The sequence below is a fragment of the Biomphalaria glabrata genome, chromosome 14, assembly GCF_947242115.1.
Source record: "Biomphalaria glabrata chromosome 14, xgBioGlab47.1, whole genome shotgun sequence".
Classification (NCBI taxonomy): domain Eukaryota; kingdom Metazoa; phylum Mollusca; class Gastropoda; family Planorbidae; genus Biomphalaria; species Biomphalaria glabrata.
The window spans coordinates 10694381-10720564 of record NC_074724.1 but is presented as its reverse complement, the minus strand read 5'-3'; the positions used below and the strand labels follow the sequence as shown (position 1 = coordinate 10720564).

Sequence of the window (26184 nt, the reverse complement as noted above, 5' to 3'; positions counted from 1 at the left end):
ACAAATATGTCTGCTTAATAGAGGCAGTACACGACATGCCCCATTTACCAGGACGCTCCCTTTCCTTGAAATAGTTCTTGTCTGGATAATGGATAATGAACTCCTGTTGCGAGAAGTGGGCCAAAATTTGTTTAAGTCATTTTTAAATAAGTTATGCTAATTCTCTTCGTGTTCATACCTTTTTAGTTACAATAAATTTTATAATATAATTATAATTCAAATTAAAGGTAACACGGCGCACGGTGGGTCATGTATTGCATTTCTTGGTTAGTAGTCAACTAATAAAGGATAGCTTATAGCGTAAGTTTGTTGAATTTCCGTTAAAGATAAAATATATGGGATTTCCTGAATTCCTGCAATTGAAGCAGTTAAAGTCTTTTAAGTGATTGGAAATGGTAAAAAGATATGTTTCGACGTCAAAATACAGGTTCCTACTGATATTTTCACTCTATGCTTTAATTGTATTTCAAGTTAGTGAAGGTAAGATTACTTCAAATAATAGGAAAAGGTCTATAACGTGTTATACTTTAACAAATAATATTACGTCATCCATTGCATAGTTTCTATTTGTTGTAGAAAACATTCTTACAATCTTTCAGAATATTATAACCTTTTAAAATAAAAAAAAATATTTATAACTATTCCATACTGTGTGTTTATAGCCATAAGTTTAGTTGAAACGCAAAGTAAATAGTAAAACAATATCCTAGAAAGTCATATGTTTATCCAAGAAAAGGTTGTGCTTTGTGCTTGTGATGTTGGGAAGATCAAAGGTTAGCCTGACATTTCCTCTATGCATTTTAAAAAGATCAAATAATAAAGTCTCAATTCCTGAAACTGAGGAATCTTTAAAAGTATGGGAGAAATAACGTTTACTTACGTTTTACCAGACATGCAGAGTTGGTTGATATAAGCTTTATAACTATGTTCTAATTATAGTTATTTTGATGTCGTGACAGCATCAGAAATTGCGGAAGTGAAGGAAACAGACACCGTTACATTTGTTTGCCCAAGACAGCCCCAGTGGATTACAAAATTGCATGTGAACTTCACTGATGGACACAAGGAATGGTACGCTGACTTTTACTCAGACTCTACGTGCGCCACATTCAATCATATGAAGTGTTCCACAGATGGCCAGAATAACCTACTGACTCTTCCGGTTTCCAACACTTCGAGATCGATTGCTTCATACTCATGTGGAGACAGTTTGATCTACACGGTTAGTTTTTATGGTAAGTCAACATTATATGATATAATTGACAAATCTCTATCAAGGTGACAAATCATATTTTAACAGCAATGCAAACAATATCATATTTAAAAGTTCATAAGTGTTTTTATGAAGTTGAGTTTATGATATATCTTTTAAAACTATTTCTATTTACTTTTTCAGGTTTACTAGCCAGTATCCGTAGGAAAATTACGTATATTAATATAATCATAGTTAGGTTATCATTAATTGACACGGTAAAAAATACTTCTTTAGAAAAAGTAAAAAAAAATGCTATCATTTCCAACACCATCTTGACCTTAGCTATCAGCAAGCTTTTGTACAAAGCTATTTTAATTTTCTTAATCTTTGTACTAGCTCTATTCACCGGCTTTGCTTGACTTGCAAATCCCGACGTGTGCATTTATTACTAGAAAAACGACACAAAATATTTGATAACGAGTAAGTTGAAAAGCAAGATTGGAATAGCAAGATGGAGTTGTAGGGTGGAGGGTTTGAGAATAAATCTTTGCTGTGTTAAATGCTTAGCTTTTTTTTGCGTTCTTCCCAAACCCACCAACACAAAATATTCTGTTTATATGATTTCTAGCTGTTATTCACCTTATTCTGTATAGCAAGTTTTAAAATTAATTATCTTAAAAATAGTTTAATTAATAGAACTTTGACTTTGCATTTAGCCTATTTATATACCAAAGACTAAAAAGTAGACCTTTAAGTTTACAGAGTTGTAGTGTGGTAGTTTTACCTAATGTAAAAGCCAAATATATCGAAATTGTTTTTAAAGTAAATAGATTCTAGCTATAACCTGTACTGAATATCAAATCGCAAATGCTTTTTTTTTTTTAATTTATGAATTACTCACCTGTAACCTGTAAAGCCCGTTAATTTGCTCTCAGGATATATATATATATATATATACATGGGCGAAGCCGGTAGGGGGGAGGGTTGGGGGTTTGAGATATAAATATATAATCCGACGTTTTGGGGGAAATACCGAAAATAAAATACAAAGGCTTAGAGAAAGCTTGCTGTCTTTAACAAATTGCGGCGTACTGGCTCCGAATCTGTCTAAAAAAACGTGTTTTAGCAAGCAGATAAGAGATAAAAGGAACTTGTGTACGAAATTCCATGCGAATACGAAACGCAGTTTGAGATCTCTTGATAAATTGATACATAAATTAAGCAATTAGTGATATTTTATGTTTATAAAATACATTAGCAAAAATACTTAAAAGTGTATATTTTTTATATGAATCTTTAGTGACATAGTCGAACTTAAAATCTCAAATAAAAATCTTTATTTTAAAATAACATGATTTTTTTTTAAATTTCGACATCTTTTGGAATCTCCCCAAAACTAAAAATAACTTCATTAAAAAAAATGACCTAAATTTTAGCTCGCTATTCAGGTTGACAGTTTTGTTGAATGACAAAAAATACCGGAATCTATTATTAGAATATTATCTAGATATAATAACCTACGCCATTAACCCTCAACCCTTCTTTTTATCTCTCAAATGATCACCTATTATCTGAATTTGAAATAGATGATGCAAATGCCTTAACTAGAATTGACTTTAGATTACTTATAACCAAATTAAAAATACGATTTTTTGTATTGCATTAATACTATTTTATACCTTATTTTTGCACGGCCAACGTTGAAAGAGAGTTCACTAATAAATTAATAGTAGATAGAAGAGAATAAGTAAAATATATAAGATACTTAAAAATAAATGTTATATTGAATGAACATTCATCAATATTAAACCAATCGTGATATTTAAATAGATAAAGAAACTAGCTATAATACATTTGGAAATACCATTTTTTTTGCTCAAAATTTTAAAATAATAACATGCTTTGTGCGCTGTCAAATCACTACGTAGACTAGTCGGGGTGTAAAGAAGAGGTATGATTCCATTCTGCCTTTTGAAAAGCAATTTAGAAAAAAAAGTTTTTCTAGCCTGAATTCGAACTTTAATTCCTGAGCCTCCATGATGGAAGGCTGACTGAGCAACTGAAGTACTTATAAAAATTAAAAATGTATACACTATTGTTAGTTATTACATTTTTTTTAAGCGAACGACCTAATTCATTTAGCTTAATTCATTTTCTATATAAAACACAATTTATTGATTATGACTAATTGGATAAATGTTCAAATTGATTAAATATTAAAAAAATAGATATGTTGTCATCGACAATGAGTAATTGTGCAAAGTTTAAACTTGATTGTGAATGGGAAATGGGAGAAATAAGGTGTAAAAGATTCCACCCAGACAGACAGACGATGTGAGTTAATATAAGCGTTGTAAGCGTTGTAAAAAGCTGATTCTTAAGCGAGAGACATTTCCTCACAAAGTGCAATATAAAGATGACAATTTTCGCTAATGATATACTTGTGCCAAGCGTTACTTCATCAATGAAATATGATTTTACTAAACATCTAGTTTTACAGCCCATGATATATTGACACGTTTCATTAAACACTTTGCAAAACGGAAAGTTCCCCTTTCAGAACTTACAATCTATAGGTCAGATAATGTAAATGTCATATATTTCTGTGGTTTCCACGGTTAACGAGGGTGTCATGTGGCCAGCACAACAACCAACCGCCTTTACTTGTCTCCAACTCATGCCATATTGTTTTTGCTTTCTCTGTAAGGTTTCATACATTTTGACCTCTGAATTGCCTGCCGGCATCTGCTTTCTTAGAATGGAGTAGTTAAAGAAAATTCAACAGAAACTCCATCTCTACAGACTACAGTTATTGCAGGCAAAGTTTAAGTCATTGATTAACATTCATTACTAGATTGATCTACGGACACACGTAGAACCTAATCATCTTCTTTTTTGAAGTAACGTCTGTATTTTATTATATGATAAGATAGGGCTTAAACCCTGACTTAATTTTTTTGTTCATCTTTCTATATTGTGTTTCAGGAAAAAAAAATTCTATGATTATTATATATTTTATGGAAAACTTAGTATTTTACAATATACAATAAGTTATTTTGTATTGCTTTGATTTTATATTTAGAGGAATTTTCTTTTACAATAACTCTTTAGTCTCTTTAATCTTAATTATCCTTAATACTTTTAGATTAGTATGAATCTTATACAATTCGTATCATCGTAAATAGTTTCTGAAGTACGCCTTGAAATTTTAATAATTTCTTATCTCTTTAATTTATTGTTATGTGCAAAAATCAACTGTAAAATAAATTCATTCATATCTAATTATTATTATTATTATTATTATTATTATTATTATTATTATTATTATTATTATTATATACATTAAAATAATAAGTTAACATTATTTTGTTTCGATTATTATAGAAAGAAAATGTTTAAAAAAAATGTTCAATTAAGTATAAGATAATATTAAAGTATCTTAAGTCACTATCGATTTATGTAAAGAGTAAACGATAACAAACTTTTCTACATACACATCTATTAAAACAGAAATGTAAATATACATTATTATTTTCTATTACATCTATTTACATTTCTTTAAAAATATAGCTTTCATTATTCAACGTTAGAATGCAATTCGTTTATATAAATATGAACATAAGCAAACTATCAGTTCAACTAAATGCCATCTTTCCCCCCAGCCGAACCAAGTAACATAATATGTGGAAAACCATTACTGGATCCTTCTGGTGCTTTCATTATAGTTACGTGCAATACCAGCAAAGTATTCCCTGAGCTCAAGTGTGAATTTAAAGATGTGTTGAATGTAAGATTTATATAGGAAATACGCGTACGCTAAGACTTAGAAATAAGATAGCATTTAAAGATTAGTTAACATAAGATATATATGTGTGTTAACAGAAGCAATAAAAATGTTTATAATAATCTTTTAACATTTTATTGACGTGAAAAAGAAGTACTTAATTTATTCAACATTCCATGATGTCGTTATTGAAGTTTTTGTTATTATGGTTACATAAGATTGCAGATGGCCAAAAGATGTCCTTAAAGTAGAATTAAAGTACTATTATTTGAAAGAGATAGATTTCCTATTCACTATACCAGGACAGTTTCGTAAATGATCTTTCTTTCCAAGTTAAATTATAGCATAGAACGGGTTGCCTAAATCAGCAATGAACACCAATGACTATTATGTATATTTTTTTTCAAAAAATTGTAATTTTCATGGAAACAAAAGACTTACAAATGTTATGCTACAAACAAATCCTCTTTCTTTCAGAAAACAAATGTAAACTTTGGAAGATGCAAAATATCTTGATTGATTAGTTCTTTTTTTCTTAAATATTTTTAAGATCTAAATGTGACGAACGGACAGACAGACAAATCACATAAAAAAGGACATTACAAAGATTAGAATGCACTCCCTGCCTGTAGGTCAACCAATAATACGATAATCATTAAAATACATTTTTAAGGCCAGGCTAACATTGAACCATATTTTCATAACAATCAGTTCATTGAAAACGTATGAATATTAACAATTTTATACCAAATATGAATTTCAACCGATCAAACAGTACAATTATATACAAAATTAGTTCGATTGGCTCACATTGCCGAAAGGGGAAAAGACGCTATATATTTTGTGTGAAATGTCTGTCCGTCCGTCCGTCCATCTCGCAAACTTGAAAAGATAGTGAAAATCCGACATCAACATATTTTAGTGCATTCAAAGTTCTGATGCAACGGCTACTTTTTTCTTTTCTAAAAGAGAAAATCTAATTTTTTAAAATCACTTATGCAAGCAGTTTTTTCATAAAAATACACTACTTTTACAACTATTGACTATTAATAGTAACAAACACGGGATGCTCTTTAGTACAGGAGATTACATTATACCATATTTTAACACATTTATGCAAATGGTTTTTAGACTTTTTGTTAAAAATTTATTTTTTTACATTTTTATTGCTACGTTATGTAAGTTCTGTCCTACTAACTACTACATTTACCCAAAAATAATGTTTACTTTTTTTTAAGAGAAAAAATCTATTTAGCATGCATACAAGTTGGGCATAATTTAAAACAACAATTAATAAGTAGGTTTTCATATTATCACGTGAACTTCGATACCATATTACCACTATAGAACACTTAATTAAAGGATAATGGCTCAAGAGTTTGGACACCACGTAAAAAAAAGATCACTCTTTTATTTCTGCAAGTCTGACGAACTAGAGCTACCTAAAGAAAAAAAAAAGAGGGAGAACAACAAGTAGTATTCACCCGTCACAAAATAGTAGGGCCGGACTTGACATATTTGTTGTTATACTAGATGAGACTTAAACAACTAATATACTATTTTTTTTCTTCAAACTAGAAATCTGCTACCACCATTCTGTATGATGAAGTAAGTTATACATTACTTCAATCCTACGGAGTTCCAGAGTATTACAAGGCGCAATGCACGTTGACACTCGATGTGACGAAACTTCCTTTCGGCGAGCACCAACTGCAGGTTACTGTACAGCCAAAGAACATTAAGAAAGTAAAGATTCAGAACACCATTAAACCCAGCGTTTCACTTTGTAAGTAGTACAGTAATACCTCGCTTCTTTAAGGTGAATCATTGTCGGATTAATCAATTGCGTTGTTTTTTTTTCCAAGGGGGCTTATCGTTATATAACTGATTTTGAAGGAAATCTATGGAAATCGTAAAAATAGAATAGCCCTAATATTTGATAAAATTCATAAAAATTACATAAAATTAGTCTATATTTTAAAAATTCCTTTATTCAGATTGCAAATTCGTGCAGACAGGAAAAAACCTGGACATTGATCTCGAAAACCGCTCTAACGATTTCCTAGAAATTTGACAGTTGATGTTCAACTATAAAAAAATAATTAATTAGCCTAATTTGGAAAAATTTAGTTAGACCACCCAGCTATAATGGGTACCTGACATTAGTTGGGGAAAAGTAAAGGCGGTTGGTCGTTGTGCTGGCCACATGACACCCTCATTAACCGAAGGCCACAGAATCAGATGACCTTTACATCTGCTTTATAGACCACACGGTCTGACAGGGGAACTGTTTTTTTTTTAAATACAATAGAGCGTTGTAAGATGATCTTTAATTGGGGCAATGGAAGAGTACATGCATTGTCCAAGTCCACTTTCAAGTAAAATTTACTTGAGCTAAATCACAGTTAAGGTATTACTCTGTTAAAGAAACTGGTATGAATACACATGTAGTTCCACCTGAAAAGCATTATAGAGTGACTGTTTAATGGAAAGGACGTAGTGCTAATAGTATAAGTCTAAATATTTGCTAAATATATATAAAAAAATATGTTTCATAATTAAAAAGTCAATTTATTTTACTGGTAATTAATTATTTTGATTGATACCAACAAGGTAACCTATTCCTTCCGTTTTCATAGATATGGCTTAATTTGTTGGGTTTACAAATTCTCCGATCAAGTTGATACTTTAAACAATTATTTATTGGATCTAGCAAATATGAATCGATGAACGAAAATACACAATTAGTTATTTAATTTTTGCTAATTAATTATTTTATTTCATTTCAAATAAGGGAAATAGCTTGTACATTATTGCTAGATATAGTTTTAGGGACAGAGTTCTTCCTCTTTAAATAACTTTTGTATTTTTAAACAATAATTTTTTTTACATTTTGGTTGTTCAGTCCTTTGTTTTATTAAAATAAAGTAGTACAAATGTTTAGATAAAACGTTTGATGAAATATATTGACAAACATAACATTCAGTTCTATTTCAATGACTTTAAATTAATGTGTATCTTTCTAGCGTATATGGGGAATATACATTAACTATGGTATAAATAAGGTCTGATACATGTTATTAGCATGTTTACAAAGCTTATATCAATTCTTTCTGTTTCTCTACCTGTATATCTGTCTGTTTGACCAAAAGTTTGTCCATGTTATTTCTCCCACAACCTATCTCGGATAAAGCTGAAATTTTGCACACTTATTTTTTTTCACCTGATAACACAAATATCAATTTAAAAAAATATCCTATTAGTTAATTAATTATTGGTAATAAAGTACTTTGTTTGGTATCTCAAACAAAGGAAAGCTATAGTACTTGACTGAAGTGGTGGTATAAGCTAAGTAGTCCTTTTATATTAGACTGCTGTAAAATGGCAGTGGTTACCGCGTTGGTTTGAGAAGCATAAGAAGGATTTAGCCCACAATATCGAATTCATTTCGTTCCTTTTTTTAAAAATACATTTAAAAACTGATCACCCAGATACCCCGTTCTTTCTCACCCTTTCAAAAATAATTGCTAAAAAGATATTTCTAATCGTACGGATTTATTATCTATATCTATATCTATAATAAAAATAATAAAGTTTTTCTTCGAGTCCGAATATGTGTGAGGAATGCAGTATTTCCCATGGCTGCGCAGCCCCAGCAGTGACCTACATATTTTGCCACAGACAACATCCACAAGCATAACCATTGTCCGCATGTTGTCGATTTAGATATCTAGATATAGATTACACACACACACACACACGACCCGCGGGTCTTTATTTGCGCATTACTGTCGATATAGTCACTGAGAGTGTTTTGTAAACAATTAAACGAAATAATAATGTAATAAGTAAAGCGAATGTGTCAATGTAAAAATAGTGTGAATGAAGCTATCGAATCAAAATAGATAATAGGCTTCAATCCATTTTTTCAAATTAAAACATTTGCTTGTAGGCGTTGTTAAAGCCTCCGCGCGGTGTTGATGCTTGGCAATCTGTCTAGTGTAGATCTGACTGTAGGTAACGCTGAACTCAACACTTCAGTAACACCGGCGAAAGGCCGAAACAATCAAATATGTAGTCGACGCTGATATGTTGTTCTACAAATATGTTTAATACTCAAGAAGGGAATCGTCCGATGTCAGTTATGTCGTAAATCCGTATATCTATTGTACTCAAGTCTACTACTCTACAAGAAGCGTCTTCCTTTCAGCGTCACTTAGAGCGTTCTTAATTTTTAAAGATATGTCACGTCACTTGTCGCTAATTAAAACTTTCCCCTTATTCCCGAAACAAATAACTAATTCCTAATCATGTCATAACAACTCCTCCACCTCCCGCTAAAAAAAATTGCCTGTCAATTTTTTAATCTACTGTCTTATTCTTACAATGTGCAAGGGCCAAAATGTAGGGAAACATAAAAGACAACACAACTTGAGTCTTGATTGCGATTTCAACTTCTCTTCCTGTGTCCACAATCAAGTTCCTCTGAATACATATTTCCCTCACGTGTCACTAACTGATACTGTCCAATGTGATGTGCCATAGGTGACCGCAGACATAGTTCGTTTGCGCTGACACTCTAGGTGTGTCTATCTATACATCATCACATCACGTTCCAGAGGTTATACCGCTTTCCCTCACACGTCAGGACAGACAATTTACCTAATATGACAAATCGACATTTATCAATACTCGTTCTGCCAATATACCTCTAACGTTCTTTCGGGCATTTACAAGTGTATTTTATTTCCTCTCTCCACTTACTTGTCCCCACACGACCTAACTCTTGACTGATGTATGATCATGATCAAATACAAAGAATAAATTATAAAACTTACTTTTTCGTGATGTAACTACCTCGTCGCCTAGTAAATGCCCTTTCTATTCATACAAACATACATACAACTCATACATACTACCCGAAATAAATAATTAACATGAGTCAATCTAATGATAACCAAATTACATGTATATTATAACATAAATCTACTATTTCCAGATACTGTAAAACAACGTAATACCCATCTAGTTATGACTACTAGTTAAGTCAATTAATTAAGAATAAACAATTTAAATAAAATCCAACTTATTTACACACTATGATCTCATAGTGCTATGTTTCACAGGCTATCTACACGACTCATACATTTGTTCTCTCCAACTGGAGTTAACATCTCTTCTTACGCCACTATAGCCCGCTTGTGGCCTTCTACCTTTGTATGACCTGCGATTACCGCTACCACAGTCATCTCTTCTATCATCACTATCGGGTACAGACCTGCGTCTCCTATCCGAGCTCGCAATCTTCTGCTCATACTGTTCTGCCCTACTCCAACAGTCTTTCGCAATGTGCCCATGTTTATGGCAGTTAAAACAAATTATGTCCTTTCTAGGTTTGTTTCGCTTCTTGTTGCCATACCTGCTTTTCCAACTTCTAACCTGTTTGTCAGAAGCGGCTCTGACACCTGCTACATTTCCAAGTAAAACATCTCTAGATAACCTTGGCATGGCTACCCCTTCGCAATACCCTGTGTATAATGGAGATCGAAGGAACACTTTGCATGCTTCGAACCTCTTAACTGCGCCGTCTGCCAATCTGACTGATTTGGTATAGCCTAAATAATCCTTAGATTTCACTAATCCCCCTCGAACCACGAGTGTACTGCTAGCTGTGTCCCGGATCACATTTATCTGTTTATTATTTATCATGCCCGGATATAATTTAAATCTATCTTCCCCACAATCAACGTAGTTAATTTCTTCATCTGGTTCACTATCCCTACTATCACGATCCCTGTCTTGGATGCTCCTTACAAAATTAACCCTATCCGGTGGCCGATTGCCTCTCCTATCACTAGTGCCACTCTTATCCTGTGTATTCCCATTGCCAGCTCCATTCCCTCTATGTTTCCTACACTGGTATGCCATGTGTCCCTTTTCCTGACAGTTAAAACATGTAACATCCCTAAGGTTTCTATCACCCGCTTTAGGTCTATCTATTCTCCTATCATAACTTTCCCTGCCATTGTTTTCATTTTCCCAAGGTTTATCATTTAAGCCCTCATAACTATCCCGACCATTGTTCCCACGTTCCCTGGACCTATCATTTCTCCTACCATAATCCCTATCACTAACATCATTTCTCTTTACATAATTTACCAGGTCAATAACCTTTTTGTAGTCGCTAACTGAAAGTGGGTTGTTTGGGTACGCGTTTTTAAAGATCCAAATAATTTCTACCAAGTCTTCAATTACCTTAGGGTTTCTTTCTTTTACAAAGGACTGTAGCTGAGGGTCGCACTTATTGATAAAGTTATCAATCAGAATAAAGTTCCTCAACCCCTCGTAGGTGTTCTCAACATTCTCGAATCCGAGCCATTTAGTGAAGAAGTCCTTTTCTGAGTTGATGGTTGTTTGTGGATCAACTTGGCTGGATGGAGTGTTTTCGTAATACTTCTTTCGGAATGTTGCCGCGTTGTGCCCGTATGCGTTTAGCAGTTCCTTCTTTAGCACTTGATAGCTGTTTTGCATCGAGTGGTCATGGTTTTGACAAATCGTGAGGGCTTTCCCATGTACGAAGTCCAACAAGATTTCGGACCACTCCTTCTCTTGGACATTAAACTTCGCCAGCTTGATTTCAAAGCGTTTCAGATAGTCGCCGATGTCGTCCTTGTCTTCCGCAAACGGTTGGATTTTCTTTTTCATCCATGCAGCGCTACTATGGCTTTCTATGTTGGCACTATTGTTGCTGTTTTCTTCGGTGGGCACACTTACACCAGCCTCTATCCTCATCTGTTCTACTTGAATTCTCACTTTTCTGTCCTCCTCTTCTTTCTTCTCCCTCTCTACACGTTCCGCCTCTCTAAACTTTTCCTCTCCAACTTTTCTGCCTCTCTAACCTTTTCCCGCTCTATGCGATCTGCTTCTTCTTTTTCTTTTTCTCTGACTCTTTCAGCTTCTCTGACTCGTTCCCGCTCTCTGCGGTCTGATTCTCTTATCCTCTCCTTCTCTAAGCGTTCTGTTTCTGCCGTCACCATCTGCTGCACATAGGCGGCCAGTTCTTTGCCGCGTAGTTCCAGTTCTGTCTTGGCCTCTTGGATTAGCTTTTTCCTAAACTCTTCTAGGTCGTAACCTGGAGCAGTTGCCATATTACTTCTTTGTTACTTTACCTCGCTTTTTATTTAAATTATCTTACACTAAATTCTAATAGCTTCTATTACCTATGTTCTATAAATCAAATTACCTTTTGAGCGTACCCTCGCTCCGCGGCTCCCTAATATCTCTTAATTCAAACGAATTAAATTCGTCGCTCTAAACCCCTTGGCGTCTAGACTACCAACTTCGACTTATAATAACTTCTGTACTTAGTATCCTTGGTACCAGTGTGTAGGCGTGTAGGCTACACTCTGACCCGACTGAATACGATGTGCGACACACGCACACTCTACCGACTACGTGTTACTCAACACGAGTCGCCGGTAAATAGACCAACCTGTCTATTTACAAATACTAAAATTACAAATGGGCAATCAGGCTTCACCTCGATTATCCCTCAGATCTAGTCTAGATTACGCTAGATCGTAGTTACTTCTTACCTGCTTTCACAGCCAGGAGTGTATATAACTTACTCATACAAATAAACTATGAAAATAAACCTAAATACGATAAACACCAAACTATAGCTCTAGTTCTAATGATTGAGACTTTCGTCTGACAGTAAGACTTAAGACGGGAGTATTGCAAACAATCAATACACAACGTTACTACAAAAAAACTTAACTAAATGATTCACATTCACATACGGGACGAATTAACAGCTAAACGTATATCTGGACCTCTTGCTAGATTACATCTAATTTTAAGGATATCCCCAATCCACCACGATTTAACCTGGTAGTGATAATCTAGCGAGTGGTCACTTCCCTACAGACTCTAATTATTCTAAGGAGAAAGTAGTTAAATAACACTTGACTTATCTGTCTAAGAAGCGGCGATAACTCCACAGTCAGTCTCGGGTCCACTCTTCCTACGCTAATGTCTGTCCCGGCGGCAAGGCTCACGGCGATGTTTTCCCTAGCGGTGAGATAAGGACAGTGAACGTTTCGGCTCTCCAAGGTCCTTCGGTACTGGTCTGCAACGGCTCAGGTTCTTCGGTGGTACGGCGTCTGGTTCTGGTTCACGGTGATCTGTCGTCTGGCTCCGGTTCGTCGGTGACGTAGAGTCTGGTTCCTGTTGCTGGTTCCAAGGCAGGTACGGTGGTTCCAGGTGGTCGTCTGTCCAAAGTGAAACTGGAACGGTCCAACAGTTGACACAGCGACAAAGTCAAAGTCCAGTGCTAAAATATCTAACGTGTAGCACAGATTCAGCCGAGACGTAGATCAAATTAGCACTACTGTACTTAAGTGCCGTAGGCAGTAAGATGGCTCCTACGTCAAAAGTTCTTTGGCGTGACCTCAACGGTCGATCTTGGCCTTGCAAAGGTGACCTTAACGTTCGTTCTCAAGATGCCGGGCAGGCGATATCTCTTCAGTACGGCTTTGACAGGTCGGTTTTCTTCCCTTCAACAACTGTAGCCTTCTCGATACCGAACTACAGGCTTCAATACGATGCCCCAACGTATGGGCGTTTACAAATTACAAATGTAGATCTAGATCTATATTTCGTTACCTCCTAGGTCTACGAGTCCAGGATCTCACTGGCTTTCCTTCGCCGAGGTGGCTGTATAATCAAGGTCTAGCTGCAGACTAGGCCGATGACGTTAACTTCTGCCTCCTCCTAACAGAGGGCTTCTATCCTTCTGGATGTTGATGCCAGTGAGCTCCGAGTCTGGGGTCGCTACGTTGTTAAAGCCTCCGCGCGGTGTTGATTCTTGGCAATCTGTCTAGTGTAGATCTGACTGGAAGTAACGCTGAACTCAACTAATTCAGTAACACCGGCGAAAGGCCGAAACAATCAAATATGTAGTCGACGCTGATATGTTGTTCTACAAATATGTTTAATACTCAAGAAGGGAATCGTCCGATGTCAGTTATGTCGTAAATCCGTATATCTATCGTACTCAAGTCTACTACTCTACAAGAAGCGTCTTCCTTTCAGCGTCACTTAGAGCGTTCTTAATTTTTAAAGATATGTCACGTCACTTGTCGCTAATTAAAACTTTCCCCTTATTCCCGAAACAAATAACTAATTCCTAATCATGTCATAACAGCCTACATATATTTGATAAAAATTTGAGATGAATAGACTTAATTTTGAATGTTCATGTATTAAAGTATAAAGTAGATCTTGAGGTAGACATAGATCTAAATCTAAACTAATCTAGAGTTAAAAATTGGCTTTCATAGAGTTCATTCTGTGTTGCGCATGCGTGACCTTTTTTCATGAATGAATATTAGGCCTATCTCAACACGGCTACGCAGCTTTAGCGAAAGGCGAACGAATGTATTAAAAATGTTTTAGAAAAACAAATTTGAATGTTAATTTGATTACAATATGAAATGAATGGACAATAATTAGTAATTTTATGTGTTAAAGCATAAAACTATCTTTGCGAAAAGAAGTTTTATCCTTAGAGTTCAATAAGAGTTTTAGACCTAGGCCTAGGAATAGACTCAGTAGAGAGATGTGTTAATGTGTAACCATCTGGTAATGTCTAATGAAAGAATGTTCGCCAGGAAATGTATATTCACAGATATATGGAACTAATTTATGTAAAAAAATGCTTTTGAAACACAAAATGGAAGGTTATTTTTATTATATAATGAAATCAATGGATCTTCTTTTGTATTTTCATGTGTCAAAGTAAAAAACTATCTGCGCAAAGTGTATTTCTTAAAATTAGATCTAGGTCTAAATGCTTTCGATCTTTTCTCGTGTCAACGTTGTAGACATGGCCTAGATCCATAAAATACTATAGCTTTAATAGAGTCGGACAACTTTTTTTTTTTTTTTTTTAGGGTCTTAAGTTTGTTTTAGGGCTACAATACATACACTAAGGTCTAAGTAAGTTGGTACCCAAGAAACATTCCTGCAAAGTTTTATCAAGATTGGTCAAGCGGTTTTGATGTCTATAAGTAACAAACATACACCTCACATTCTACTTTATAGTATATATATATATATATATATATAAATATATATATATATATATATATATATATATATATATATATATATAGTATATATAGTTTATAGTATATATAGTTTATAGTATATATAGTTTATAGTATATAAATATATATATATATAAATATATAAATATATATATATAAATATATATATATATATATATATATTACAAATTTAATAACATGACTGATCACAACTAATTGATACATAATTATATAAGCTTTGATTTTTTAAAAGTATTTTAAAATATTTTTTTATATCATAAAAATGCAGTTAAATAATATTCCATTGCAAAAAATAAATATTGTTTCAGTTATAATTTTAATACATTTGTGTATTTTAATTGTAGATCCTTTGAAAACAAGATTAGACCGGTCTTGTCCTAAGGGGCCAAGCGTTGTGAACGGTTACATTGAAGCAGGAAAAAGCGCTGAATGTAAATGCTTTAAATCAAGAGGATTCGGAGCTGTCTTTTGGACCGATGGAATTACACAACTAGACTTGGGAAACACTAATGCGACTATAATCGTTGATTATCCTAGAGGTTAGGCAGAACCTTTTGACCTAGCTAGTCAATATAAACCTACATTAACCTTTTTTTAGATTACAATGCTTTTTTATGAACTCTGTCTGTCTGTCTGTCTGTCTGGTAAAAAGGTTGCATACTTTAACATCCAATCTGGGATCAAGTTGAATTTTGTACAATTATTTCCACTACCTGACAATACAAAAGCAATAAAAAAAAATCAATAAGCAATTAGCTAGTTAACTATTGGTAATTAATTATTTGGTTTGGTATTGAAAAGGGAAAAAATCGTACTTGACAGATGATAAGTTAAATTAGTGCCCTTGAGAAGGCTTGAGCCATGAATTCGAATTCAAGTCATTTTTTTATGCATTAAAAAATATCACGGTAAGATTCACCCAGATAACCCCTTCTTCCCACTTCCCAACTAGTCCAGAAAACTGCAGGACCATATTTCTATTGTGAAACTAAAAGTAAAGTACAAGCATAAAAATGCGTTAAAGAAAAACAATTGGTAAAAACAAATTGGTAAATACAAATTGGTAAAAACAAAAACAAATTGGTAAAAACAAATTTAATTAGATGACTGATCTAAACTAATTGATACAGTTACACTTACTATCAGATTTGTTTTTTAAGTATTTTTAGCAGCCCCCGAAAGGACGCTATTAGTTTTGTGTGAATGTCTGTCCGTCTGTCCGTCCGTCCCGTTTAGATCACGTAAACTAGAAAAGATAGCGAAAATCCGACATCTCAATATTTTAAACCATTCAAAGTTCTGATGCAACGGCTGAAAGCGAAAAATCTAATTTTTAAAATCACTTATGCAAGTAGTTTTTTTAAAGAGAATATTTATTACAGTGAATAGGTTACTGCCAGACAGTTTTGTGTTGCGAATTTTAGTTTCTCTCTGCTTGTATTTACCAAGAAAGTCCTATTTTAATTTTTTTATGGTTTATCCTGGCATTCTGGTTTATTCCAAGATATTTATAAAGGGAGGCAGAGTTCAATTCTTCGATGCCTTTAAATGCAATGTTAGTGTTGGCTGCCTTGCCGTTTTTAATGCGTATGATACCACACTTATCCAAGTCAAAAAACATTATTATTATATAGTACGGTGTGAATGAAAGTATCTTTATTTCAATGTTTTTTTTAATGCCTAAAAATGTTTATGTTCTTTTTTTTTTCAGACTACAACAAGACATTTTATTGTAGAATAAAGCCAAACACAACTGATTCCATTGCAACTCGTTTCACACCAACATTTGCCTGTAAAAACAAATCTTAATTTTGTTCTATATAGTTTTAACGCAAATTTTCTTTAAACTTTTATAATAACTTTCTTTTTCAATATCTATATTCAAGTCAATTCTTCGTGGAACCTAGGTGGGTGGACAGGTGATCCCAAAAACATTTGCTATATTTTGCGTAGAAAAGAATTACTAGTTCGTCGGCCAATTTGGGAAAACTCTAGTTTGACCGTTACAAAGTAAATAATTTTAAAACAAAAATAAATTTGGCTGGAGACTATATCTAGGTCTTAAGCCAACATTGTGTAGTCAGCCATAACTTTGTAAATTAAAAGTTGCTTGAATTTAAACTTACAGGCTTTGTTTATATTCTTACGTAAATCTATTATAGATAGCATCTATAGTTTAGATTCTAGATCTACAAGACTAGAACTTAAGAGTTCTAAATCAGAGCTTTAGTTCTTGTGTTAGATCTAAATGTTCATAAAATGAAAATACCAATAAATAAGCGCAGAAACTTAACTTACCTTCCTCTTGGCTGACTCAGAAAATGCATATTTTCTAGTTGCAGATGGTGTCGTGGGTTCGATACCCAAATTGAACCACACAATTATATATTTTTTTAATAATGGGGATATTGTCTTTTTTTTTTAAAAAGTGTATGTTTTTCTTGTTTATTTTATCTAGATGGCCCAAACGAATTGTTTCTGTCCAAAACTAACATTCGAATGGATTTGTGTACAACGACTACAGTCACATGCAATGCAGCTAGCAGTAAAGTCAATCCAAGTGTTAAATTTCAATGGTCTGCTGATGACGCCATTTCAATTATTCCAGTGATGACAACATCCAATTTTTTATCAACAGTTCAGCTTTCAGCGTTAAGTCCTGGGAAACATATTGTAACTTGCAAGGGATGCAATTCTATTTTCCCTAAAAAATGTTCTGAAATTGAAGTAGTTGTCGTTATTAAAGGTCAATATTTTATTACTAAATATTTTTTTTCTTTAATGCATAATTGTTGAAGGTTTTTTTTAGTGCCACTTTTAGCAGCATCACAATTCCATTGCTAGGATACTCCAAATTCTGCAGTCAGACTCACAAGCATATAACAATGTGGCCATGACCAGGGAGCGCATAGGTCTGATTTTGGTGCCTATGACTAAGCATATGTCTTTCCATATTATTTTAAGTTTTGAAAGGGGTACTGTGGACCTTTATGAATGGGTAAATGAAAACTATTGTTCAAAAGTATTATAACAACATCTTTTATTGGTTACTCATTTCATTTTGATTCATTCTTAAGAAAGAGGGTGTATCTGGAAAAAGGTGTAAGTGCAGCCTATATGTGCCCATCTAGCGCCACTCAATAGAGGTTGATTTTGTGATTCGTACTCTAGCCCCCTAAGTTTGGTAGACAAGCCGTTTAAGCTTTTGTTTTGATTTAGCTCATGACCACCTCATGCAGCAAGTATTTTTTTTTATTTCTTTTAATTGTAGACAACAGTTCTGTACAGCCGAAGATAACAATGAACAAGAAACAACGCTTGAACAGTACGTCTGAATTATCGGAAATTGTGAATGTTACTTGTTCGACGGCTATAGAAAGTAACCTAACTCTCTTATGCCTGAACAAAACACTCAGAAACATAACTTCGGCAATAACTATGCTTCATACAGTCAAGAAAACAGACAATGGCGCTATATGTAGCTGCACATCCAATTATCTCTGTTACAAGAGCCAAACTGAAAAGGCAAAAATATTTGTAGCTTGTAAGTTATAATTTTCATACACTTTAAACGATTAAATTACAGCTCAGCATCAGACCAATAACGAAAACAAATTCTTATCCGATATTGATCAAATCACTGACCTATAATATACATAACTCATTTTCAAGTTTTAAGGGAAGTCACCACAAATCTTTTCTGTCTTTAGAAAAATAGTGATTTTTAGTTTCCAAAGTTTAGAAATAATGCAATACCACTTTGTGGTTTAAAGGGAATGTGGACTTGTAATATTAATCACAGAACTACATATTTACGCAAATCTATGGAGTAAAGCTATTTTCTATTCGTTTTTAATTTTTCGAAAAAGTCCTAGATTTAAATAATTGAATTTTAGATTTGATTTTTGATTGCACATTTAAACAGACTAATTACAAGAACTTTCTAGATTTAGATCATGTATCTCAAAATTGCAAAATAATAATTATGAGACGAAAGTGCACTTATTTTCGAGGTTAAATTACTCGGATTAATGGATCTAAACATTACATTATATGTTACATAGGTTAGGGTTGAAAAAACAACTTTACTTTTTATAACAACTTTACAAAACAACGCCTTCTTTCAATTTTTTTATTTTTTTCACGAAATTTTTGTGTTGTGCTAGAGATCTCTATACCCAGTCTAGTTATATATATATAGGTTTTTGAGATCAACATATTACACCACATTCTGTATTTAACACTGTAACACTGCATAAATGAACCTGTTTATATATATATTATATATATATATATATATATATATATATATATATATATATATATACTTATATCGTATTTATGGCTTACTATATAAATATTGTTACGAATCTCACTATCCAGGCTCTCTGCAAACTGCACCATACACCACCAACGTAAAGAACTTGACAACTCAGGGCTCCAGAGTAACGTAACACTTTAATAGTTGAATAAATAACAGCCAATACTGTACAATTGGCAACACGTACACTGTACAAACACTGTACCGCCGTATCAACTCTTGCACTGGCCTCTCCGTCTCGTTCCGGGCTTGCACTGGGTTCAACAGTTCAGGACTGACTTCACACACTGGGCTCGTTGTGTCGGACTCGATCACAGACCAAGATCAAGACGCCGTTCGTCTCAACTGTACTTGACAGTACTCCGCACTGAACCGTCGTAATGCTCCGTACAGAACCACACCGCTGAACTGTGCTGTAGTCGACCGGACTGTAGTGAACCGGGCTCTGAACCCCTGCCGTGAACCCGCTTTCTGAACCTTCTTGACTGCGACACCTCCGCTCTTTAAAAAGGGTCCCTACTGGCCTTCTAGAACCGGACAGAACGTCGCTCGACCATTCTGGGACGCTCCTGAGCTCTGTTCACTACGCCGATCCTACTCGAACCTTCATGTTGTTAACTCGTCTCGGCCGATCGTCGTAACTCGTCACGGTTCACCGCTCGTCTAGCGCTGGCCTGGGGCGATTTGCGTCGGCTGACTACACTCACACCACTACCCCATCTGTGCCACCACCAGGTTTATAACAATATGGATCTTTACATTAAAAGGTAATAATGTCATGCAATGGAAATTGAATATCAAGGATAATAACTAGCTAACATAATAACGGTTTTCTTATTAAAAAATATTAATAGTAATTTTATTTATATAATGTTAATACTAATTAGGGTTATCTTTGAGTCGGAAGATTAATGTTAATCAGAAATGCAGTATTTTTACGTGGCAACGCAGTCCCAGCTGCGACCTACATATTGTGTCACGTTCACGGCAGACAAAAATGTTGTCCGCCAGTTATCCATTTAGGCTCTCTCTTTTGCTGTCTACGTCTGTCCTATGGCAGTTAATTCTCATTTGGTCTCGAATGTGCATATCCCGCGGCCTTTGTAAGAAATCTTCAGCTGTCTCGTTCGGAAGCCGCCTTCTGTAAGCAAATATAGTGTAGTCTCAAGGTGTTTTGTAAACAGATGAGGCATTAAAAAAATTAAAATGCCAACATGATTTGACATATGTATTGAATAGGTAAATAGTGAAGCAGTTTGCCTGAGCTCAATGGGGAACAAGTACTAAACCTTTGGTCCGTGCACTGCACACGTTTCGGGCTGGACGTACGTCATTACTTAATGCATCCATGGAGTAGAGAGTGGTGAATCTAAAAGGAACGATATCATTTTAATTTGAAAAGATGCACTGATGACAAAGTCTGCTATTCGATACTTGCCCTCATATGGAGCCAATGGTGTAATATGGCCATATAGTTTAAGTTTTCTTGACAAGAATGTCATCGTTGAGCCTCATCTACGCTGATACAGTCGAGTATCTCTCAGAGATAGCCAATGTGTGTTTCAAAATATAACTGAATCAAAGAAAAATCCAAAATTACAACAATTGTGTGAATATCAGGAACCTGGCAGATTCTTATAATATCTTAATCTGTTCTCTCCGCTTTCATAGTATTGTTCTGATTGACAATTATAATGATTTCAGTTCTACTATTCACTGTCATCCTGATTCTGACCCTTGCTTGATTCCACTGATTTTGGCTGCAAGACGCGATACCTCAGCTAGAACTGTCGAAACAAACTGCCGTGAATTGTCGCATAGAAAATATATGAAATGCCGGTTGGCTGAATATTACAGTTGTGTTGATATGTCGATACATATTGAATTAAGCCTAATGAGACTCTCCCGTATTCCACGACTCTTTGTGACGATTCCTGAGAAAACAATCAATTGGTGGAGAAACTGACCACAGTAGCCCAAAATAACTCTGAAGGTGAAAAGAAAATTACATTCATCCCGAACTAGAAAAATGTTAAGCCAGCGCTACATTCGATAAAAGATAGAGATTACATTTTAAGCAAATATCATTACAAGAACAACCCCCCCCCCTAAAAAAAAACAAAAAACAAACAAACAAACAAACAATCAAATAAAATAATAGTTGTAACTCTTAAAAAAAAAGGGCTCATTTTGAGAATGGGGCAAATTTATCCGAGGCAGATGAAAGCAACTATATACAAATACAGAAGTAATGAAAAACTATATGTTTAAAAAAAAACATATATAATTTCTGTACACTATTTTAGCACTAAAAATGCAGATTACTTTTGAATAACCTATTATATAAACATATCTCAAAGCGCCGGATAATAAAAAAATAATTTTGTTTTTCTATTTTGACTTCAGATGGACCTGCCCAGTTAATTTTATCTTCAAGAGAAATAAGGCTCTCAATGTGTGAAGACGCTAACATTTTAGCGAATGTTTCAAATGAAGACGTCTACCCGAATGTCATATTTATTATTTCCGTAGACGTCTCTGATTCTCTGAAATGGGATGTCAAATCTGGATATAATAGTGCCTCAATTAAAGTATTCGCTCTAAAGACTGGAAAATTTCAATTGACAGTCACAGCCTACAATTCCTACAATGCAAGTTTTAAAACTATGTCTCTTGTTAACGTATTTGTTACCGGTGAGATTTTTTATTTATTTGTAAGTTTTTACTTGTCGTCACCAAATACAATTCTTCTTCTTCTTATTCTAGCCAGCTTTTTGCTGCTAAGCTGTGAGCTCTTTTGCAGACAAAGGAAAAATAGTGCGCTGTTTTCTTCAGTTGCTCAGCACTGCCATACAGGGTGCTGGTTATGTTGGGCTGTAGTGAAAGTATGATCTGCCTAAGGTGGATTAGGAAGGGGCATTCAAAGAGGATATGGTTTTCGGTTTCATAAGGGTAAGCGCAGTGTCTACAAAGTGGGAGTTGTGTGGAATTTATTTAATTGAGATGGTAATTTAACAGAGGTGTGTGACTTGTCCTTAGTTAGAAGATTGTAGATTGCTCTTTGCTGGGGAGGAAGTTAATACAAACTGACAGGAGAAGGGATAAAAGGCGGAACACTGGCGCCTCAAAACCAGTTTAGCTTCGTGTTGATGGGGCACGTCAGCCTAAATAATGCAACCCAACTAGGAGAAGGAAGACTCCAAACCTCCACTTTGTGGCGATACTCCCCCGTGTGGGTATCGGGGCTTGGAAATGACCAAGAGTAATAATAACCCCACTGCCTTTCCACTTGTATTTTTTTCACTAAGGCGAATAATAGTGGAGCTTCCCCCCCCCCCCCCCCCCCCCCCAAGTGCTTTTTGACTGAGGTCTGGATTGGACTACTCCAGACAGAGGTCTATGTCTCATTACGCTCTACTACTGGATATAAACGATATATCACGAAGTTTTTTTTTTCTGGAACTGGTGAATGTGATAGCGTGAAGGGGCCTGGATCGAGGATGTGACGATCCCATAGGGCATACACAGGGCACAGTCTACTTAATGTGTAACCATTTCGTAATGTGTAATGAAAGAATGTTCGCCAGGAAATCTGTAGTCACAGATATCAGGAACTAATTTATGTAAAAAATGCTTTTGAATAATCTAGTGGATTGGATTTAGATGTATGTTAAACGTAGCTAATGATCCTTTCACGTTATTTCTCTTTCGCTACGAAAATAAAATTAGTTTTGCGAAAATGGGTTTACCCGAAGTCGATACATTCTTATCTATTAAAAACGAAAAGAGCGATAGCTTTGTTAAATGAATGGGATTATAAAGTGAACAATTAAACGAAATAATTTTTAGTACGCGATTCATGAATGAATATAGATCTAGGCCTATCTCAACTCGTCTTCGCAGCTTTCGTAAACGAATGTAGCTTTAGAAAACCAAATTTGAATGTTTATTTGATCAAAATATGAAATGAATGGACTTCAATTAATATGTTTATGTTTTGAAGTATAAAACTGTCTGTGCGAAGAGAAGTTTTATCATCTTAGTGTTGAATTAGAGTTTTAGATCTAGGGATGGGATTATAAAGTAAACAATTAAACGAATTAATTTTTAGTACGCGATTCATTACGGTATTGTCTAATGAAAGAATGTTTGTCAGGAAATCTGTAGTCACAGATATCAGGAACTAATTTATCTAAAAAATGCGTTTGAAACACAAAATTGAAGGTTAATTTTATTATATAATGAAATCAATGGACCTTCTTTTGTATTTTCATGTGTCAAAGTAAAAAACTATCTGCGCAAAGTGTATTTCTTAAAATTAGATCTAGGTCTAAATCCTTTCGATCTTTTCTCATGTCAACATTGTAGACATGGCCTAGATCCATAAAATACTATAGCTGTAATAGAGTCGGACAACTTTATTTTTTTGAGGGTCTTAAGTTTGTTTTTGGGCTACAATACATACACTACGGTCTAAGTTAGTACCCAAGGAACATTCCTGCCTAGTTTTATCAAGATTGGTCAAGCGGTTTTGATGTCTATAAGTAACATACATACATACATACATACATACATACATACACCTCACATTCTACTTTATAACATAGATATATATATATATATATATATATTGTTACGTTCTCTCCTAATCAGGCCTTCTGTAAACACTGCTCAACAACACAACACAGCACATCTAACACAAGAACTTGACAACAAGAGCTTCAATAAACCAGGTAGCGGTTTATTTACAATTACATCAACAACAGCCAATAAACACAATTGGCTACACTAACTTCAAATGCTTTGCTACACAACAGAACTGCCTAACTAATCACTACAAGTCTCTCTAGCTCGTACAGCTACATTTTCGAGGACTCACTTTGTAGCACACAGTCCTTACTGCTTGCTGTCCTGGACTCTACTGACTTCTTTCTAACACGCTCTGTCACTGGTCCGTGAAGGCTCTCGTCACATGACCACAGCACGGGCGATATTTGCGTGTATTAGCAGTACTGTCCCTTGTTCAACAGCCATTGACCTGTGTGATTCGCCTTAGTCTCGTGTGTCAGTAGGTCACACACACATTAACCATTTCAGTCCGCCACTAGGGTTATAACAGTATATATATAGGAATGGAAGTTGTAGAGATAAGGGGCAATGATATATGGGGCAAAATGGCCATAAGTTGAAACGGCAACAGACATGACAAAATGCTAAAAGGTAGAAGTGACATATAGAGTTACAATAAAAAGTTGTTCTATCTATTTTTCTCAGTGTACTCCATAAGAATTAGTCCTATTGCTAATTTTAATAAACTACAAGCAATACATTTGTTCTATTTCTTCCCATATTTTACAGATGCTAAATTCCCCAAGCCTAGTCTGGTAGTAAACAATGGTCGAATCATAAAAGAAGGAGATTCAGATAACGTAGAAATCGCCTGCCGATTTCCATCACTTATAGTAACTCGAGGGACACTCATCTGTTTGGGGAAGACTGTAACATCCAATGGGACTAACATTATAGTCCACACAAATGTAACGAGGTTACAAAATGGTGCTACCTGTCATTGCTACGCTCAATATAGCGAGGACTGTAATTTTCAGGGAACAGCTACAGCTGTATTAAATGTTACATGTAAGTATTATTTCCATTTCTTTGTCATAAGACATATACAATTGTAAACAACCAATAAAAATGTTTTCATGTTTTTAATGGCTTTTAGGTTTTATACACTACTAAACTAAATGAGTACTGTATAGTGGGCTATTTTGTATTATTTATTAACACAAAGCTTATGTCAACCCACTCTCATTGTCTAGTGTCTGGTAAAAAGTTTGTACACGTTATTTCTCCCACACTCGTTCTCGGATAAAGTTGAAACTTAAATAAATATTCATTGTACCTAAAAAAACAACATAAACCTATAAAAATATTAACCAAGTAGTCAATTATTGGTAATTAATCTTCTGATTGATATGGTAAAAGGAAATAACTTCTACTCTATTGAAATATATAGCTGTAAGTGCGTTCTTTTTTTATTAAATATTTCTATATTTTTCTATCTAAAATCTATCATGCCTCTTCGCTGGATAAAAGCATTTTAAGCAATTAATTGGGATAAAGGCACCTTCGTCGCCGATTCCCTACAGTACTTTATCAAAGTTAGTCGTCTCTGAGTTTATGCAAAAAACATTAACTTTCTTTTTATCTTTTTTTTTTTTTTTTGGCTTCTTTAGACCAGGCTAACATTTCTACGTTCATAGTGAATGATAACAAATCAAGTCTCGAAGTTTCTGAGGGAGAAGATGTCAGATTTCAAATAATTGCAACGGGCAACCCAAAGCCAACTATGCATATAGAAACAGAAGAGATTAAAGATTATTTCGACAAGCGTGTTTACACAAATACGATTGCAGAAATACGTCCGAATGTTTGGCAGCTCCTGTTTGAAATAAAAAATATAAGCTGTGAACAGTCTTCCAATTATACAAGTACCGTGACCAACATGTTTTTTTACAAAATTGCAAGGTGGACTGTTTCCGTTATAGTAAAATGTAAATATATATTTTTAAAATCTAAAACAAACAATATAAGATACAAGATAATATTTAAAAAGTAAAATGTAATTTATATGTACATTCAAACATTTTAATGTTTTTGAATTCAAATATATATGTATATTTGTATTCATTTGTGTATATGTGTATATAAATATGAATCATATTTATAATGTGGATATAATTATCTT

General features: G+C 34.3%; 1 protein-coding gene across 4 annotated transcripts in view; it reads left to right on the top strand.

Annotated features, from left to right (window-relative positions):
• LOC106080014 (uncharacterized) overlaps positions 1-26184 on the top strand; it is a 58099-nt gene continuing 31915 nt past the window's right edge. For 2 of the 4 annotated variants that reach the window (XM_056009901.1, XM_056009900.1), the window contains exons 1-11: positions 1-480; positions 960-1235; positions 4858-4982; positions 6558-6765; positions 15457-15651; positions 16824-16904; positions 17571-17858; positions 18384-18656; positions 21840-22127; positions 24792-25070; positions 25673-25990. In XM_056009901.1, the coding sequence (XP_055865876.1) occupies positions 393-480; positions 960-1235; positions 4858-4982; positions 6558-6765; positions 15457-15651; positions 16824-16904; positions 17571-17858; positions 18384-18656; positions 21840-22127; positions 24792-25070; positions 25673-25990 (2419 nt within the window). In that variant the 5' untranslated portion in view covers positions 1-392. Of the gene's footprint in view, positions 481-959; positions 1236-4857; positions 4983-6557; positions 6766-15456; positions 15652-16823; positions 16905-17570; positions 17859-18383; positions 18657-21839; positions 22128-24791; positions 25071-25672; positions 25991-26184 lie in introns of those variants that run through there. The other 2 variants (XM_056009899.1, XM_056009902.1) reach the window with 2 other exon arrangements.